The sequence below is a fragment of the Eurosta solidaginis genome, chromosome 3 (genome assembly GCF_040869045.1).
Source record: "Eurosta solidaginis isolate ZX-2024a chromosome 3, ASM4086904v1, whole genome shotgun sequence".
Classification (NCBI taxonomy): Eukaryota; Metazoa; Arthropoda; class Insecta; order Diptera; family Tephritidae; genus Eurosta; species Eurosta solidaginis.
Genome location: NC_090321.1, coordinates 50,037,920 through 50,056,811, shown reverse-complemented (window position 1 = coordinate 50,056,811; position 18,892 = coordinate 50,037,920). Strand labels below are relative to the sequence as shown.

General features: G+C 40.3%; 1 protein-coding gene and 1 long non-coding RNA gene across 5 annotated transcripts in view; one reads left to right on the top strand and one right to left on the bottom strand.

The window, feature by feature from the left end:
- Positions 1-7,470, bottom strand: part of LOC137243685 (zinc finger protein 846-like) — a 95,970-nt gene extending 88,500 nt beyond the window's left edge. For 2 of the 4 annotated variants that reach the window (XM_067771647.1, XM_067771644.1), the window contains exon 1: positions 7,021-7,470. In XM_067771647.1, coding sequence (XP_067627748.1) covers positions 7,021-7,304 — 284 coding nt within the window. In that variant the 5' untranslated portion in view covers positions 7,305-7,470. Of the gene's footprint in view, positions 1-193; positions 656-6,944 lie in introns of those variants that run through there. The other 2 variants (XM_067771649.1, XM_067771646.1) reach the window with 2 other exon arrangements.
- Positions 7,471-7,718: 248 nt separating this feature from the next.
- On the top strand, positions 7,719-18,158 carry LOC137243687 (uncharacterized). Its single transcript, XR_010950581.1, has 3 exons — positions 7,719-8,126; positions 15,590-15,770; positions 15,841-18,158. It is a non-coding gene; the product is annotated as an uncharacterized lncRNA (long non-coding RNA).
- The last annotated feature ends 734 nt before the right edge of the window (positions 18,159-18,892 follow it).

Below are 18,892 nucleotides of genomic sequence, written 5' to 3'. Positions count from 1 at the left end.
CTACTGAGAATATTTCGCCGCTGAATTTAGTTCAGATCTAAAGCTATCGATAGCGACCAAATTTGTCATCCAAGGCGAATCTTTATAAGGGGGAAAACGTCTATATTCGCCTCAGATTTTTGCACAGCAAAATGCCTACTTAATAAAATAAAACCTACTTTCTTACTTCTAGAAAAAAAGTTTAAACACTTGCCCACATGCCGTTAGGTCAGATTTAAATGGAACTGCTTTCGCCAATAACTTAATTTTGGAGCCTGAGTAAACCATATCCGAACGAGAAAAGTGGTCAGAGCAAATAAAATCTCTTTCTTTAAGCTGCACTTGGCATGATGTGGACCACAGGAGCCTTTCAGCTTCACCAGCGGGAACCATAAAAAACGAATATTTTCCGACCACATACTTTTTCCTACACACCGCACACTTTCTCATTATGTCCCTTTTGATATTTTTGTAACAGGACTCAAGAAACGATTAAGCAAATCACAAGTGTTGTATTTTTGTAAAATATTAAGATTTAACTGTTTCTATCTTTTCCAATATAAAATTTAATTAAAGCATAGCCCATCCGACGGATAGAACTTGTGAATTGCCTTAATCAAGGGTTGTAATTTTTGTTAGCACAGCACTTTAAATGTAAAAAAAATTTACAATTTCTTTTATTGGCATTCTACTGTTTACAGCGAGAGAAGAACAAGCAGTCAGCTGACGGGTATTCCCTCAATGTACTGAGCTCGCATTGTTTCGAAAAATGGCAAGGTTTCAAGGCGAATCTATACCAGGTGGTGGCAAAGCGTATTCAACCAACTCGCCGTGCAGAAGAATGTCAAGTCAAAAGAAAAATTTTATTGATTTCGGTTAACTGACATTATTATACAAGGCGTTGTATGGAAAATAATCAAAAAGCAATCAGCTGCTGGTACTGAATTCGCCTTGCAAGGTTTTTAACAAAACATTGGGGTGGTACAAGCAAAGGGGATAAATAAATAAGAGCCACCAGTCTGCTACGAGTGACGAGTAACTAGCTGGAAATCAAAAAAATATATGTCTGTTTTCTGTGAGGGACATTTTTAATTCTCTCGCATTTATCCATGTCGTGTAAGCACCTTATGCAAATGTAATTTTTGGAAAGAGAATTAATTAAACAAATAAAAAATAATAAAAATGTAGGGCGCGATAACCTCCGAAGAGATCTAAGGCCGAGCTTCTCTTCCAATTTGCGTCGTGCTCCTCTTGATTTTCCCTACAAATTGGCCGGACGGGACCTACATGTTTTATGCCGACTCCGAACGGCATCCGCAAGACAGATGAGTTTTCACTGACAGCTTTTCATGGCAGAAATACACCCGGAGCGCTTGCCAAACACTGCCGAGGGGCGACCCCGCTTAGAAAAATTTTCTTCTAATTGAAAAACCTTATTTCTAAAATTTTGATGTTGCTTTGCCCGGGGTGCGAACCCAGGGCATACGGTATGGTAGGCGGAGCACGCTACCATCACACCACGGTGGCCGCCAATTAATTAAATACAGTCGGAAAAATAAACACAAATACCCCACGAAAAGGTATAGACATTTATGTACATCTCCCCAAAAAAATCCTGCGAGTACCCTAACGAATAACGAATAACATTACGCAAAGTAATGAGTGACGTCTCTTAAGCTGCCGGGCAACGCACACATTTGCTTGATGGTTACCATAGCAACGGGTAGTTGTGTGCGTATCGGGTGATTGTCGCTTGCCCGGCCACCACACAAAGAGAAGCATCAAGCGCCATTTGTACTGAAAATTCGTAGCATGCGGACGTAAACAAGTCATCGGATGACGATTTTTTATTGCTTGTAACTGCAGTTGTTTTGGCGGAAAAAAAGAGAAAAGAAAAAAAAAAAATTGTGGATGAAAAACTATCATATTGCTTATTTTTTCATCACGGTTGGAATATGCTTCACACTTTATATTCCACAATGCTGGTAAGCATTCGTAGGTTTCAATAAACCGCAACGTAAAATCTTTTTCTTCCGCGAAGTTGCTCATTGCACGTTCTCACAAAACTAACACATTAATGCTTGTCAACCACATAGGCCACGATCAAATAGACCAGCTGTCAAGCGAAAAAAATTTAAAAATTTTGATTTTCATCAATGCGAAGCCGACAACAAATACGTGTGAGCACGACATCGCCCGATACGCACATAACCATGGCGGAACGACACAAGGTGGCAGCATGGAACAGCTGATTATAAACTTTTTTTATTTGATTTGATACATCAACTTCCGCCGCAGTACAATTTTGACATTTGTCCATCGAATTTACAAAAATAAAGTACATGGGATTTTTATTTGTTTGTAGGTATGCCACCATGCTGCCACCTTGTATCGTTCTGCCATGCACACAACTATCCGTTGCTATGGTAACCATCAAGCAAATTTTTGCGTTGCCCGGCAGCTTTATTATATTTATACTCTTTGACCAAACCAGAGAGGATAGAAATAATAAGAGACGATAGAACGTGTAACTAAAGAGAACCACCAACAGACCGAATAGTGGGAAACAGTAAAGCATCAAATCGCGGGTAGGGGAGATGTGCTATGAAATTCGTCACTTCCAACGCTACAAAAATATTATTTTGATATAATGAACACAATATAACTATTTTTTAACGTTTTCAATAACTTTTTTTGGTAACGTGGTAATAGTGCAGTTTACGGTACCCACCGAAATTTGGGCCACAATTTTCGAGTGAGGTATCAAAAGACGCGTATTCACGTCTAGATCAAGAAATCGAAAGCGGAAGTTAACCCGTTCAAAAGATATTAACGAAAAACCGAAAAAAGACCCGCGGGTCCCTCCGAAACCGGGGGTGGGATCCATAGTATTTTTGCGCAGACCACCTTTCTGCGTTGGCGGCCTTCGGCCGCGCTTATAAAAAATAACCCTGGGCTGCGCCATGCCAAGTCCGGGTGTGTGGAATAACCGTGGCTACCGCCACGGTGATGCACAATTTTTTTTGTGGGTACAACACAACAACAACCACATTAAAATCGCCAACTTCAACTGTAAATATCTCCGGACAGATATAAAATTTTTCTTTTCCGCCTTCGGATTATTGTTCTCGAGATTAATACGCGTCTTTTGGTACCTCACTCGAAAATCTTGGCCCAACTTTAGGGTGGGTACCGTAAACTGCACTACTACCGGTAACGTTTTACACGGCGGTGCACTACCTAATGTTTATCAAAAATTATCAAAGGTGATATCAAAAGACGCGTCTCGACCTCCATTGGTTAAAATTTTCATGTGGTTGTTGTTTTTTTGCCAGATTTGTTGTACACACACTAATGCTCCCCAAACTGGTGTCGAACCCACCCAGCGTAAGTTTTTATAAACGCGAACAAAGGCTGCCAATGCAGAAAGGTGTTCTGTACAAAAAAAAAACTGGATCTGGACCCATATTTCGGACCTTCTCGGAGCCAATTCACGGTTTTTTGTAAATATCTTTCGACAGAAATACAATTTTTAATTCCCACTTTCGGATTCTTAAAACGGAGGTTGAGACGCGTCTTTCTTTTCGCTTCCCAAGGCAGTTGTACCGGAGCGAATCGGGATTTTTCCCGACCAAGGACTGTCATTTCATTGTAACCCCATTGAATTCGTTATGTTCTTCCCACAAATTGTCATACCCCCAGCAGCTCCTCGCAGCGGGACTACTTCATACTCTCTTGCTCCGGACAGGTATCGAACCCAATCCGGATCCGTCTCCTGACCCCGGACCTGAGAAATGGTTTTGGTGCGTTTGTCGGAAAAGAATCTTTTTAGGACGGTCATACTCTTGTCAGTGTGTCTCGGGCAAGGGATGGTTGCATCGGACAGGTTGTTCAGCCCGAGACCCTAAGACCAGACGTCCCCGTAATTTCTATAAACCTTTTGTGGCACCCTGCTGTTCACGCCCAAGGGCGTCCCGTCGTTTGCGGCTTAGCCGGAAGCAATCGTGTAGGTCAGGGAAACAGACTCTTAGTTGTTGTTGTTGTTGTTGTAGCGATAAGGTTGCTCCCCGAAGGCTTTGGGGAGTGTTATCGATGTGATGGTCCTTTGCCGGATAAAGATCCGGTACGCTCCGGTACCACAGCACCATTAAGGTGCTAGCCCGACCATCTCGGGAACGATTTATGTGGCCACATTAAACCTTCAGGCCATTCCCCCCTCCCCACCCCCAAGTTCCATGAGGAGCTTGTGGTCGCCAGAGCCTCGTCTGTTAGTGAAACAGGATTCGCCGCGGATAGGTGAGGTTGACAATTGGGTTCGGAGAAGCTATATATTGCCCTGGCAACCTGAAGGGTTGCGTTACACAACCCCTTGAATCTGGTATTTTAGTCGCCTCTTACGACAGGCATATCTACCGCGGGTATATTCTGATCCCCTAACCCGCTGGGGCAACAGACTCTTAGTCCCTACCACCTTTTGCACTGTCCGCAAGCACAGAATATATATGTTTGCGACATCCGCCCAATGCAGCTCCTGCCGCGGTCGTTACCACTTTCCGAGATGTTCTGGTCTTCGCGACGGAAACCCCCCGACGGGCTTCATGGCGCCGTGTTGCCAGGCCGCAAACCCAAATACACGGGGCACCCCAATGCCTACACAAGGACGACCAGTCCCAGGGCCACAACAGCAATTGCGTCCTAGCCTCTCACAATCAAGGCGTAGTCACCCGTCACATACTCCTAGCTTGACGACGTCTCCCCCGTTGCACTTCAGAATTCTGCAGTTAAACTGTAATGGGTTAACTGGTAAGATCAAGGAGATAGTCGATTTCATGAAGCGGCACAACATCCACATTGCTGCGATTCAAACTCAACTCACAGCAAGATCTGCTCTGCAGACCTGTTCTGGGTACAATGTCCACAGAAAAGATCACGAGAACGGGAATGGAGGCGGTCTCGCGTTTATCATACACCACTTAGTGTAATATCATATATTTAACCCCGACATCGGCCACAGGGACACTGTCCTGGAACGTCATGGCTTATCTGTCCGGTCAGGCGATGTAAACCTAGAAATCATCAACATCTACATCCCTCCTGCCACCTGCTGCCCCAGTGGATACCCCCTAATATTAGTGCGTTACTCACTGGCGACAAACGCATTATCTTAGGCGATTTCAATGCCCATCACGACCTATGGCATTCCCGAAATTCGGTCCCACTTCCCGGCAGAGGCCGCAAGTTTGGCGAGAGAACGTGACCTTATAAGACAGCTCGATCCCGGCAATCTGGGCGGACGGCAGGCATCGGTGCAATTTAGAAACGAAACATCTAAACCAAGGAGAGTTAAACAAGGGGTGCCACAGGGTGGTGTCCTATCCCCATTTTTGTTTAACTTCTATATATCAAAGCTACTTTCGCCACCAGGATTTACTATCGTTTCCTACGCCGATGACTGCACAATAATGGCCACAGGTCCAGGCCCACAGATCGATGAGCTATGCAACAAAATAAACGGCTACCTACCTGATCTCTCCAGTTTCTTCACCTCGCGAAACCTGACATTATCACCGTCTAAATCATCGGCGACTTTACAACGTCGACGTCCCAAATGTGGACCATTTTGAACGTCCCCGTCATTGGCACTCTGCTACCGGCTGTTTTACACCCCAAAATCTTGGGTGTGACGTTCGATCAGAATTTACATTTTGGTGAGCATGCAGCCGCAATTGTACCGAAAATCCAGAGCCGTAATAAAATCCTCAAATCTCTTTCTGGCGTTACTTGGGGAAAAAAGAAACGCTCATTACCACTAACAAAGCAATTGGCCAGCCGATTGCATGCTACGCGTCCCCGATATGGTCGCGAAGCCTACAAATTACACACTTGAAGAAGCTACAGGCCTGCCAAAATACTGCCCTCAGAACCGCAACGGCTTGTCTCCTTATGTCCCCAGAACACCATCTACATAATGAGGCGAGAATACTCCCAATAAGGGAAAGAAATGGAATGCTAACCAAACAGTTTCTGTTGAATACCCAGAAACCTGGGCATCCCAACAGACATCTGATTGATGAGCCAACAGGGGCTTAAGAAGCCACCTCCGTAAGCACTATGAGGAAATACGGCACCTGCGTACACAGCCGTATGAAGCCAAAAAACATAAGCAGGTCCTTGGTGAACTCCATAAACAGGCGTCGGACCTTTATTCCAGGAATTGCCCGGTGAATCCAATACACAAAGAACAATACCCTAAACTTGCAGAATAGGAACGCACACTCGCTAGGGAAACGCGAGTCACTCTAGCCCAACTTCGATCTGGATATTGTAACAGGTCAACCCCGACACACAAAATGTATGCCCTGCTTGCAATGTGTCCCCACATGACAACAACCATCTCTTCAATTGTAATGTGGAACCAACGCCTTTAACACCCCTCTCATTATGGCCCCCCTGTTGAAACAGCAAGTTTCCTCGGACTCCCGTTAGAGGACATTGATGACAATTTGTGATCGGCCAAACCTATTGGATGGGCGAAGCACTGCTACAACAACAACAACAACGCGTCTTTTGTTATCACCTTTGATAATTTTTGATAAAAATTTGGTGGTGCACCGTCTTGTAAAACGTTACCCTTTTTGTGAAATTTCAGCGAAAACACCGCGTCTTCATATAGGTAATGTGATGAACTAGCTACCACCAGTTTGACAATTGCTCTTGCTGTCCGTCGTTGGTTTTTCTCTATAAATTTACGTCTCTGAAGAGGCGTAATTTTGTTCTTTTTGCGAAATTCATTTGTAATGTCCCATTTGCGGGGTAATTTTAAATTGCTTCTACGCATTTTCATGAGGTATTTTTGTTTGTTTTAAAGGGATTGTATTAATTAAACACTTCATCCTCTTTTCATAAATTACAAATAAATATCGAACTGAGGCCTCTTATTATTTCTATCCAAACCACGGACTTACCCAAAATTCAAAAGCAGTAGCACAAATGCACCTATGATTGCGCGACATATCGTACATGTGTATATCTAAACCTTACCCTGTCCGATCAGATTGACGCAAATAGTCTTTCTCAGGTGGTAGGTGTTCGGAGGTACATACACTTGGTACGATAGGTACCGCCTTCGGCAATAAAGTGGACCTTTTTCCTCCAATCACATAGTCGGTAGCCGTGAAGTGGTCAGCACATATCACATCTCTCAGCTTGAACTCGCGGTTGCAAACCTGGCTCCATACTTCGAGGCGTTTTACATCTTTGGGAGGTTGGAAAAATGGACCATTTCCTGGACGAGACTTTTTTCCACACAGCACGCACTTGGACATGTCTTATTTTTATTATTTGTATCACAATTGTAAATTTGTTGTATATAGGATGCAGTTAACCAAAACTTGCTTCAGAAAACAATCATTGTCTATGTACTTATCCACAATGAAAACCATATGAAAACATTCGGCATGAATTGTTGCTTTCTTCTTGCCAAAATATGGAGTGGCGTCTCATATGAACTCTTTGACAGCAGTCATGGCGGAACGATACAAGGTGGCAGCATGGGACAGCTGATTATAAACTTTTTATTTGATTTGATACATCAACTTCCGACGCAGTACGATTTTGACATTTGTCCATTGAATATACAAAAACAAAGTACATGGAACTTTTATTTATGTTTGTAGGTATTTCACTTGTATCGCTGCTCCATGACAGCAGTGCAGTACACGATACCAAACAGCAAACATGTAGAAGGGTTAGGAGAGGATGTAGCGGCGAAAGAATTGTCCAAAATTTTTGGTAGATCACCGTTGGAATGCGGTTGGGGACGACGAGACAACTTTCGGTTTTTAAAAACTCTTGATTAGACTGCTACGTCATATATCTTACAACATTCGCGAAACTGAATACTTACATCAAATACGGTAAATATAGCGACGGTGTGGAGTTGGGCATCAAATTTACTCTCTGCGCTCCCACAATAAGGTCACAGGCCTGAAAATGGAGCGAGCAAATTAAGCCATTTTGGGGAAGCTGAACGCCACAAGCTTTTTCCCAATTTTTCCTCTTCCTTGGATCTTGCGGGACTGTGAAAAGCTTCACAGCCGCTTTCTCTCTTGTAAGATTGCACAAACAACACTTTCCCATTTTTAAAGGTAAGCAAAACACAACTAAATTCTGTTTTACAAAAATTTGCGAAGCTTAAATAAATAAATAAAAACAAAGTTTGACATTTTATGACCGCCTCGAATGAAAAAACATGTAAAATACAACTCTGATGCGTTTACCTGGTAATTGTACCATGTGCAGTAGAAATAAAATCAGCTGAGATGAGATCAGACAACCTTATAATTAGGCTGCCACTTCCAAAACCAATTTTGTGGTAGATTTAAAAAAATACCGTGGTAGATCTCCAAAGGGCAAATTAATGGGGACTTATAACCATATAACCAAAACCAGTTAAAACAGCTGATCGAACCTACCTTATGGAAATCAATGTAATCGATAAATGGTGCCTTACCATAACGTTAACGCCATAACCATATCATTGCCAACCAATTGGTTTTTGGTTTCACGCAATATCCATAACCTAAAAATATTTGAGTTGGTGAATTTAATAACTTTTTGTAGATTTTGTTCATTGTTTTGGATACGATATGACTAAGAGACTTATTATTTGTGGAATATGTTTGTAATTTTTTGCGTTTTCTTCATTTTTATGAAATTTTCACGATTAATCGATCACATTGGAGATGGTTATGGATATGGTTACGACTATGGCGTTAGAGTTAAGGACGTTTAATTAGACCCTAAACAAGCGTAGTAGATCTTTGAAAGGAAGATTTCGGTCCAATTTAGGCCCGGTTTTTCAGTGCCAGGAGTCGACTGCTAATACGCCCAAATACATCGATAGACGTGTCAAAAGACACGTTTGGACCTCGACAACAATAATCCGAAGACGGAAATAAAAATTTTAGCTCGTTCAAAAGATATTAACGAAAAGCTGAAAAATGGCACCGGATCACTCGGAAACCGGTAGTGGGATCCATCGAATTTTTGCGCAGAACACCTTTTTACGTTGGCGGCCTGCGGCAGCGCTTTTACAAAATTACCCTGGCCGGTCCACCAATGGGGTGTGATCAAAATTAAATGCGTGGAAAATCCTCTTGTATACAACATTACAACAACCACATGAAAATCGTCAACTTCAACTGTAAATATATATAAAAATGTTTGTTGTCGAGGTCTTTTGATACCTCTCTCGATATTTTTGGATGCGTATTAACGGTCGAACCTGTTCTAGACTTTTACCAAGGAAATAGTTTGGGGCCTCATTACGTAACTCGAAACGATAGAAATTTATTTTAGATTTGAAAAAAAAAAATTATGTGATTTGGCAGCTTTCGAATCGAGCCACAGAGTCCTTGATATGATGAAATTAATATTCAGATGTTCTCACCTCGTTGACGCTTTCCTTTATTTTGACAAGTTCGGCATGCATAATTTAAAGAGTTGTCCATCATACACAATTGCCTTTGAATCTTAGTACGATCGGAGCAGATTTTACTATACGTTTAGAAATAGAATAACTTTATTAGCCGCTACCAAAATATTTTAGAAATAAAGACTAACGTAACTTTGTATTCCCCAAAAGATTATAGATAAAATTTAGCAGAAAATTTTATTGTTTGAGGAAACTTGTACGAAAAATGAAGCAATCAAAATTTAGCTGTTTTTTTTCATCTATATACGTTTACGATTAAACAATATGTTCTGTAGCTAGTTGCCGCTAGATGGGGCTCCTAAGCATTGTCTAAGTGAGGATAAGCGTTTTCTTACGCGCAAACGTAGACGTATATAAATGTATGTATGTATGTATGTATTTATTTGAAAATTTGCTCCTAGCACAACAATTTTGACAAATTATTTAACAGTGCTAGTCATGAATAGCATGAGCTATAAAAATTGAACATTTATAATAATAATAAATTAGATTAATCAAATTAAATCAAATATAATGGATAATAGTGAAATATTTATGTATGTAAATGTAAATCCTAAAAAAAAAGATGTAAGAAAAAACAACAGCCATTGTGATATAAGGAGTCCATAATGCAATAATAGTTGTTTTTCAGGGACAGAAAATAGTTATTATTTTTTATTTTCGGAGTCAAAAAATTGTCCTAAGTGAAAATGTTTGAGTTCCCCGGTATCCCTATAGCAATATCATGACGAATCATGCATCCTTTTTATTTTTCGAACTTTTTCCGTAAAAGTCCACATATAAAAGTAAAAATAAAAGTCCGGAAATAAAACTTAAATCCGGATTTTTATTTTTTAAGGCCAAAATAAAAGTCCGGCTTGATAAAATAGAAACGGCTTATCCGAATTAAAAAAAAAATTTATTTCGCATAAGCATTTCTTTGCTATCAAGCGGGACTTTTATTTTGGCCTTAAAAATTAAAAGTCCGGATTTAACTTTTATTTCCGGACTTTTATTTTTATAATTCCGAGCTTAACCAGATCTATAGGACACAAAAAATAAAAATCTGAAAATAATTTTTATCTTGATCCAAATATACTTGAAGTCCAAAATTAATAGTTTTGCAAGGAATTATATTATAAAAGGAATAACAGTTTTAGTCCCTGTTTTTTTTTATATTTATATACGCTTACGCTTAATCTTTATATGGACTGCTAATCGTTAAACTTTATCTACCCTTCTGAAATTGTTGCCAAGAAAATTAGTACTACTAAAATTCAATACGCATATGGGAAATTTGCCAAAAATTTGGTAATCTAAAGTTGCGGTAGTGTCTACACTGCATATAATTACTAGACTAGTACAAAAATTGCATATTGTATATATATACCCTTCAAAAAACGGGAGTACTCCATAAATAATGTAAGGAATACTCCTTTGGGAGTATAGGAGTGTTCCAAAACTAATCTGTATTCATACAAAAAATGTGCTCTAATTAACATTGCGATGTCCTAGAAGAGGAGTAGGTGATCCCACTCTCGCTTTGTTTGTGAGTATTCCATAGTGTACATACGTGAGAGTACTTTCCAAAGTACTTTCACTGTAGTACTCCATGGAGCACCCACAGAGGATCATATGCCGAAGTACTAAATGGGAATTGTGTCGGAAAGAATTATAGGAGTGAATTTAATTTAAAATGAAAGTAAATGAAGAGGGGCAATACCACTTTTATATTTTTTAGTACGAATATTCTTATGTTAAGCCGGAGTCATTGGTGCCGTATGTCGTATCGCTATATCCGTATCCCTAACGTAATCAGCTGTTTATCGTTACGGTGGTAAACCAAAACCCAATTGGTTGGCTACGATACGGTTACGACCTTAGCGGCACCAATAATCGATTGCATTGATTCTCATAAGGTTGGTCGAATCCGCTGTTATAAGGTTACCGATACGGTTACCGATAAAGCACCAATGTCTCCAGCTTTATTTAGCATTTGCGTGAATAAAGAAACTAATATTTCTCTATACTATAGTATGTATACATAAAACCAGTGCGCGGTTGCATTTTATCAGAGTTGCCATAGTAAAATTTTATTATCAGTTATTTGTATGCAATATTTTACTTTTGGCAACTCTGTTCAATCGTCATCGTCCCTGCAACTCGCGTTTTTTGAAGGGGTGTCATGATCACGGTTGTTAAAAAACGAGCAATGATCGGCTGATGGTGGTCCGCAAAAGCATTGCAAAGGAGTATTGTTAGAGTACTCCAACATGAAGAAAATGGAACACGTAATCCAACAATTTTTGCAGGATACATATTGCAAATAGCTGGGTGCTCCCGCTTCTTTTGTGGTATTGATACTAGGAGCCAAAATTAAGACCGATATCAAATCAATGACGCGCCTTAGCACAAATCACGCACACAAGATTGCGCATTGCGCATGTAAACAAAAGATCAGCTGTTTTTTATGGGCAATTTTTATGTCATCTTCCTGTAAGTTATAAGGGCTGTGAAACCAGGGCTACAAACTTCCTCGAAAATCGAAGCGGTTCGGTTCAGTGGTTCGAACCACCCAGGAAAACCTTGAAACGATTAGCGGCTACCTCTGAACCGCCCAACCGGTTCGGTTCAAGTGGTTCAAACGTTTAATATTCAGCCCTATTCTGCATTTCGACTTGGATTGGAATTTTTTCAATTTGGCAGTTTTGGTATTTTGTGTTCCAATCTCTTCCAATCCAACTTCGAATCGTTCGATTTTTTGTATTCTACATTTCGATCGTAGTTCCGTTTTTCTAAAGCGGCAGTTACCCACGAACGTATGTAGAAAAAACGTGTCAGCTGACACGACCTAACTTATGAGTGTGCAATGTAAACGAAAACTCACCGACGTTCAACGCACGTACGTACGTAGCCCGGAACGTAGAAATCAAAACAATTTTGATTTTTTCCGTAAGAACATGTCAGCTGATCGTTCTCTCACAAGACAGAGTTGCCTATTAATATTTTGTGTGCTATGTTTGGACCAATTGAAGTTATTATACAAAAAAAAAAAAATTGCTTCAAATAAATGTTTTTACACATTTAAAAAAGCAATACGGGCATCCCCGATTAAAATCATATACAATCAAATCAAATAGACAAAATTGGTTAATTCGTTGTAGTTCTATAAATAGAACAAAAACAGCAACAAAACCAAAGTTTCTTTGAAAACCGCCGAACCAAGCATAGCTTTATCACAATTGCATATGAAGTATGCAATGTGTAAAAGATTAAAATATGCAAAACGAAGGCAATTGGGAAAAACTTTACAACAACTAAGGCATGACGTAGCTGAATCGGTATATCATGTAAAAAAATAAAAGAAAAAAAAAAACTTTATCTTATTGGAAGGGTTTTACAATGCTCCAATAAACTTTTTTTAAAAGTATTGAAGTTATTACTACTTTTTATGTGATTAGGAAGTTCATTGAAATATTTCAGGCCCTTATATATATGACCGCCCTACAAAGATTCTTTTCAGGCAAACGCAGCAAACCCATTTCTCAGTACTGGGGTCAGGAGAAGGACCCGGATTGGGGTCGATACCTTCCCGGAAGAGGAGAGTATGGAGCAGACCCGCTGCAAGGATCTGCTGGGAGGTTGACAATTTGTGGGAGAGACGCAACAAATTAAACATTGAGTCCGCCTGCTCATTGCTCTCCACTCCCCTGTGGCCTAGGACCCAGGCCAACAGTACTACGTTGTGTGCTCCTAATTGATTCAGCTTTTCTACGCACTGAAGGACCAGTGCTGACTTTATTTCGAACGCCGCAAATGCCTTTAGTGGAACCTGACTGCCTGACTGAGTATGGCAATTGTTTCATTGGGGTATCAGCGCTGAAGGTTCAGCTTAGCGCACTAACTTATGGCGAATACTTCCGCTCGAAAATGCTCGGATGTGCTTTTAGAGTTACTGATATTTTGGTTCTGGGTCCGAAAACTCTGGCTCCAATCCCCTCTGGCGTCTTCGAGTCATCTATGTACCATACGATCTTGAACAGACTAGTAATACATTGCACCCGCCTATACCTATACAGCAGTACCAAGAGACGGAGCAGCCCACTACATATTGGCACAACCGGAGCACTGCTGGACATCCATCCTCTATGAAAGCTATGCATTCAAAAGTGTTTGTACCAGTAGCTGGTGCACACCGAACTGAACCAATGTATAGCATACGTGAGGCCTGCACGAACACCAAGCTATGTTTATGTAAATAATATTACTGCTAATGTCAATTTGCACGGTTGAGCACATACAGTACCTACGTTTATACAAGGTGGAACACCACACTACCTACATGGCGATGTAGCCACCGATCAGGTTGTTGTTAATTAAAATATGTTATTCATAAACACTGATTCTTATATTTTCATTATCATTAAACTGTAGACTAGACTCATGACGGGTATTCTTACTGGACACTGCCTTCTGGCGTAACATGCCTTTAAATTAGGCTTGGTCAGTGATAGCAGATGTAGGAAGTGCGGGTTGGAGGAGGAAACGATCGATTACGTTCTGTGCTCGTGCCCTGCGCTTGCCGGGCTAAGACTCCAGCTGACAGCTGTCAGATCTAGAAGCAGCAAGTGGCTTAAGTTCTAGGAAGCCGCTAACCCGCTGGAGCCATGAGAAGCGTGAGTGCACTTTGGGTGTCCCAAGACAAGTTCCGTACCTGCTCCGAATAATTTGTAGCTATCTAAGCGAAAAAGTACTCCCTTTTGATACAGATGAGGGACTAAGAAAGCACAACACCACGGGCGGTGTCCCTCAGGGATCTGTTCTAGGTCCAACTCTTTGGAATGCGATGTATGGCGGGGTCCGAGAACCGACCTTCCCGGAGGCACGGAAATTGTCGGCTATGCAGATGATATTGTCGTAGTAGCAGTGGCCAAGAAACTTGATCTGCTCCAAGCATTATGTAATGACGCCGTGGGAAGAATAAAGGAATGGTTGACGAACACGGGGCTGGAGATGGCTAGCAATAAGACAGAAGTGGTTCTGATGAGCTCAAAGCGGACTGTGGATGAGTTGGTCCTAACCATAGGAGATTATCAAATAAATTCAAAGCCCTCCTTGAAATATCTAGGAGTAATCATTGACTCAAAACTAACTTTTAGGGAGCACTTCAGGCCGGTGGGGGACAAAGTTTCTAGAGTTAGTGGAACCCTAACGCGAATAATGCCCAACATCGGCGGCCCAAGCGAAGCTACCCGTCAGCTATTATCCAACGTAACCAGCTCTATAATATTATATGCAGCACCAGTATAGCACAGATCTAAAATGGTCCACCAAAAAGATATACTAGCAGCCTACCGCATTACTGCTATACGAATATCATGTGCTGTTCCGACGACGCGATCCATGTTTTATCCAGGAAAATCCCAGTATGTCTACTCTCAGGTGAAATGGCCGATCTGTATGGCATTGGATTCAGCCGACCATCTGAAGATGCTAAGAAAAGTGCAAGGTCACGAACAATAGTTAGGTGGCAAGAACGGTGGGAAGATTCGAGAAAAAAGCGCTGGACCTTCATGCTAGTCTGGAATATAGCGGAATGGTACGAGCGAAAACACGGCAAAATAAATTACCATCTCACACAGATATTGAGCGGGCACGGTGGCTTCAAGGAATATCTACATAAGCGTGGGATAGAGGAGGATCCTTTCTGTCCAAGCTGCATATCAATTCGTTCCCGGGTTAGTCGGGGAAAGCAATTTTAGCATTAATTTGTCCTTTTCAAGAACTTCGCATAATAGATTAAACAGTCATCTGTATTTATTTGTTATTGTAGCACGTCTAATTAATTTACTTCGTAACATCAATCAATTGTCCCTTGTTATAATTTTATATTCTCTATGAATGCAACAGCAAAGTATCTTTGGGTACCCCTGCCAACGGAAGATGCATAGGCATGGTGGAGGTTCATTTGAAGGTACTTTACCAGGTCCTGATTCTAGTTATCTGAAATTTCTCTTGTGCCTTTGGCCTCTCAGAAAAGAGCTATGTGTGGAGCCCTATTTATGGAACACTTTTCGGCTTATATTAAAAACTTTTAATCTTTTCTTACTGATATGAGTTTCTTTTTCATTCTAGGTAATTTGATTTTGACGATGTGAGGATAGAAATATCCCAAATATTCCAGCTGTGGCTGTAAGAACATACATTTGCTCAAATTAGAAGAAAACTGCACGGTTGAGCACATCCAGTACCTACGTTTATACAAGGAGGAACACCACACTACTTTCACGGGGATGTAGCCGCCGATCGCGTTGTTGTAAGAGCTTATTTTAAATATCTTATTCATAAACACTGATTCTAATATTTTGTTTTGGTTTTTACTTTAGAGTCAACCTGTTATATAAGCGATGTCAGCTATGCCTGTAACTTAAGCGCCTTCAGATGTAATAGTTACCGCGGACGCGGTCACAGGAGTAGTTCACTACGTGGAGATTACACTAATAAACGACTTTCAATATCAGAAGGTTTTCCAGCACCATAACAACACCAACAATAAATTTTGTACAACAAACGTTAACACCACATCAGCAGCCAGCAACAACAACAATCGCAACAACTGGAAACTTCTAATCAATTAATGACTAGTGAACCACCAACATATCCGCAATATGCGCTAACATCAACACCAACATATGTCGCCTACTTTGCAACACGGTGAAGATGGCCAAGGACATTCTGATTCTAATACTGATAAAGGCGAACCATTGGCAAATTTAAAAACTCAAAAAGACCACGAAAAATGTTGATGCTGGTATTAATTCTAGTACGAATAGTGAAGAATTTAAACCTAGGAAAAAAGCTAAACTTGATAAAAACTTAACCGAAGATGACGATGTTTCTAATTCTAATACTAAGGAAGATAAACCTTTGATAAATATGAAACAGAGTTATCAAAAAAAGACGATGATGATAATGATGTTGATGCAAAGTCCAATGTTGAAAATGATGAAAATTATGAAACAGAATCTGAAAATAGTATGAGTGTGGATTATAACCTGAAGCAAAACTGTCATATCCGGTACGACCAGAATTAGATGTTAAGAAAAGAGCCCACATAAAGAGGCTCATTATTGGAAAATTTATCATGAGACAATGCCCAATGTATGTATTTCAATTAAATTCAGCACATTGTTGGAAAAAGCATCTAAACTTTATGCATCGTGTAGAGAAACCAGAACATTTACAATTTAAATATAACGAACGTGGTGCAAAATGTAAATTTTGTGATATTCAAGCAGCTACACCAATCTTCAACAAATTATTGGGCCATGCTATTTCTCATATGCCCAATAGTCATTATTTAAAATGTAAATTATGCGATTGGAAGACGAAAACACATTCAAGTATGAATTTTCATTTACGTGTACAACACGCTGAAACAATTGATGTAACAACGAAAAGTTTAGAATTGACTGTTTGTCCATATTGTAATCACAATGGTATTTACGCAAACACTTAATACATGAACATGAGAAATCAGTGGATGAAAGAACATCTTTTCTATGTTTAGAATGTGGTGAACAATTTAGAACAAATACAAGTTTACGTGTACATGTTTATGAAAAGTTTGCTCATTGTACACCACAAGATTTGAACGGAAAGATCTTGAGGGTATGGTTACACCTATGTGGCATCTATAAGCTATTTATAATGACTAGTATGGAATGAATCCGGATATGGAAGAAAACGGAGGTGACGAAATGAATCACCATGCTTCTTTGGATTCTGGTGATACTCCTGACATGCTTTCTAATTTCGCTACGTCTGATGTTACTATACCTACCAAACTAATATGACTCTGCAAACTGATGAGCAACACTACCAGCGCAGGAAAAATAAGAACTTCAAAACAAGGTTTCGGAAAGGGCACGACTATGAGTAGACGTTAATGTATTTATATAGTTTATAAATATAAAAATTCACATATGTAAAGTTCACTTGAGTAATAAGGGAATAATTTAAATTGTAAAAAAACATTGTATATATTGTTACGAATATTAGCAAAACTAAGGAGTGCTTCCGTCTCTAAGCTGATGCTAAGCAGTGACGTGAGTGCACATCAATAATTCAATCATTATGTATCTACATAAACGAAACAATAACTGCGTCTACATATAATTGGCAACTCTGTTCGTGTGAAGTATTGTTTAAAAGTGAGCGCGTAAATAATTCAAAAATTTAATCATTTCTGTCGAGAATTTAAGATAAACTTTCAAAAGTATCAAAATCTCTAGCAACTCCCAAAGTGTGGAGCACGGAGTGCAGCTGAAACTCATAATTTGTAGTGAATTTAATGAGAATCACAATTGTCATAATACAATAACAACAGTGGTACAACAAAGAAAGTTTGATAATATACATAGCTACCAACAACTGAAAATCTCCCGCCAATTCCTGTGCAGAAAGCTTTCAGTAATTCAACAATCGCATTCGCGCCATCTATCGGTTGATAGCCTAAAATAAATTATACCATCTACGCCTGTGCTGCCACCTGGTTCCAACTCATCTATTTTTTGGAGTATTTTTTTGGAACACTATGTCTCAAAATTCTGGAAAGCGTCGTGGCGAGACCTTGGGCAATGAAGCTGAAACAATTAAAAAGGCTCCTCGTCTAAGCGATACATCTCCTAACCTCATCCGTACAATCGACCAACGACTCATAAAGTATAATGACTCGTTGTCCAATAAAATAATGGAAGCAGAAAAGCGTATGATGGAGTTTACATGCAGAAAACTGGAAGATAAATTTGAAGGCCTGAAGAAGGAGTTAAACGAGTTAAGTGGTAGAATTAATCGCATGGAGGGTATGTTTGAGAGGATTGGGCACCTCGAAAATGAAATAGCCACACTAAAACAGAGAGTATGTAAGCAGGAAAACTTTATATCCAAGCAAGAACTCCAAATTGCTGCATGCGACGCCCGAGTTCATGGGATTCCCTTCGAGGAAGGGGAAAACTTACAAAAGATTTTCCACCACCTCTGCTTCACGCTAAACTTAAAGCCACCCCTCCTAAAAAGTGTTTTTCGGCCGAAACGCAAACTACCCCACGGTACGGTTGATCCCGCCGTTATCATTAAATTTTACACACCTGCGGACCGAAATACGCTGTTGAAAACGATTGCGAGCTTCAGGCGCCACAACAACACCAAAGGGCTGCGACTCGTGCATGTGGGAATAAATTCCAATGAGCCTATCTTTGTTAATGCATCGCTGACCAAAAACAACTATGAGATCTTCAAGGCTGCGATCCATCTAAAGAAGAGGAAAAAGGTTTCATCGGTGTTCACAATGCGGGGTGTGGTGCATATAAAGCGAAAATTCGGCGACCGACCCGAAGCAGTCCCCAGCCTGAGTTTTCTCGAGAGTCTCGACCTGGA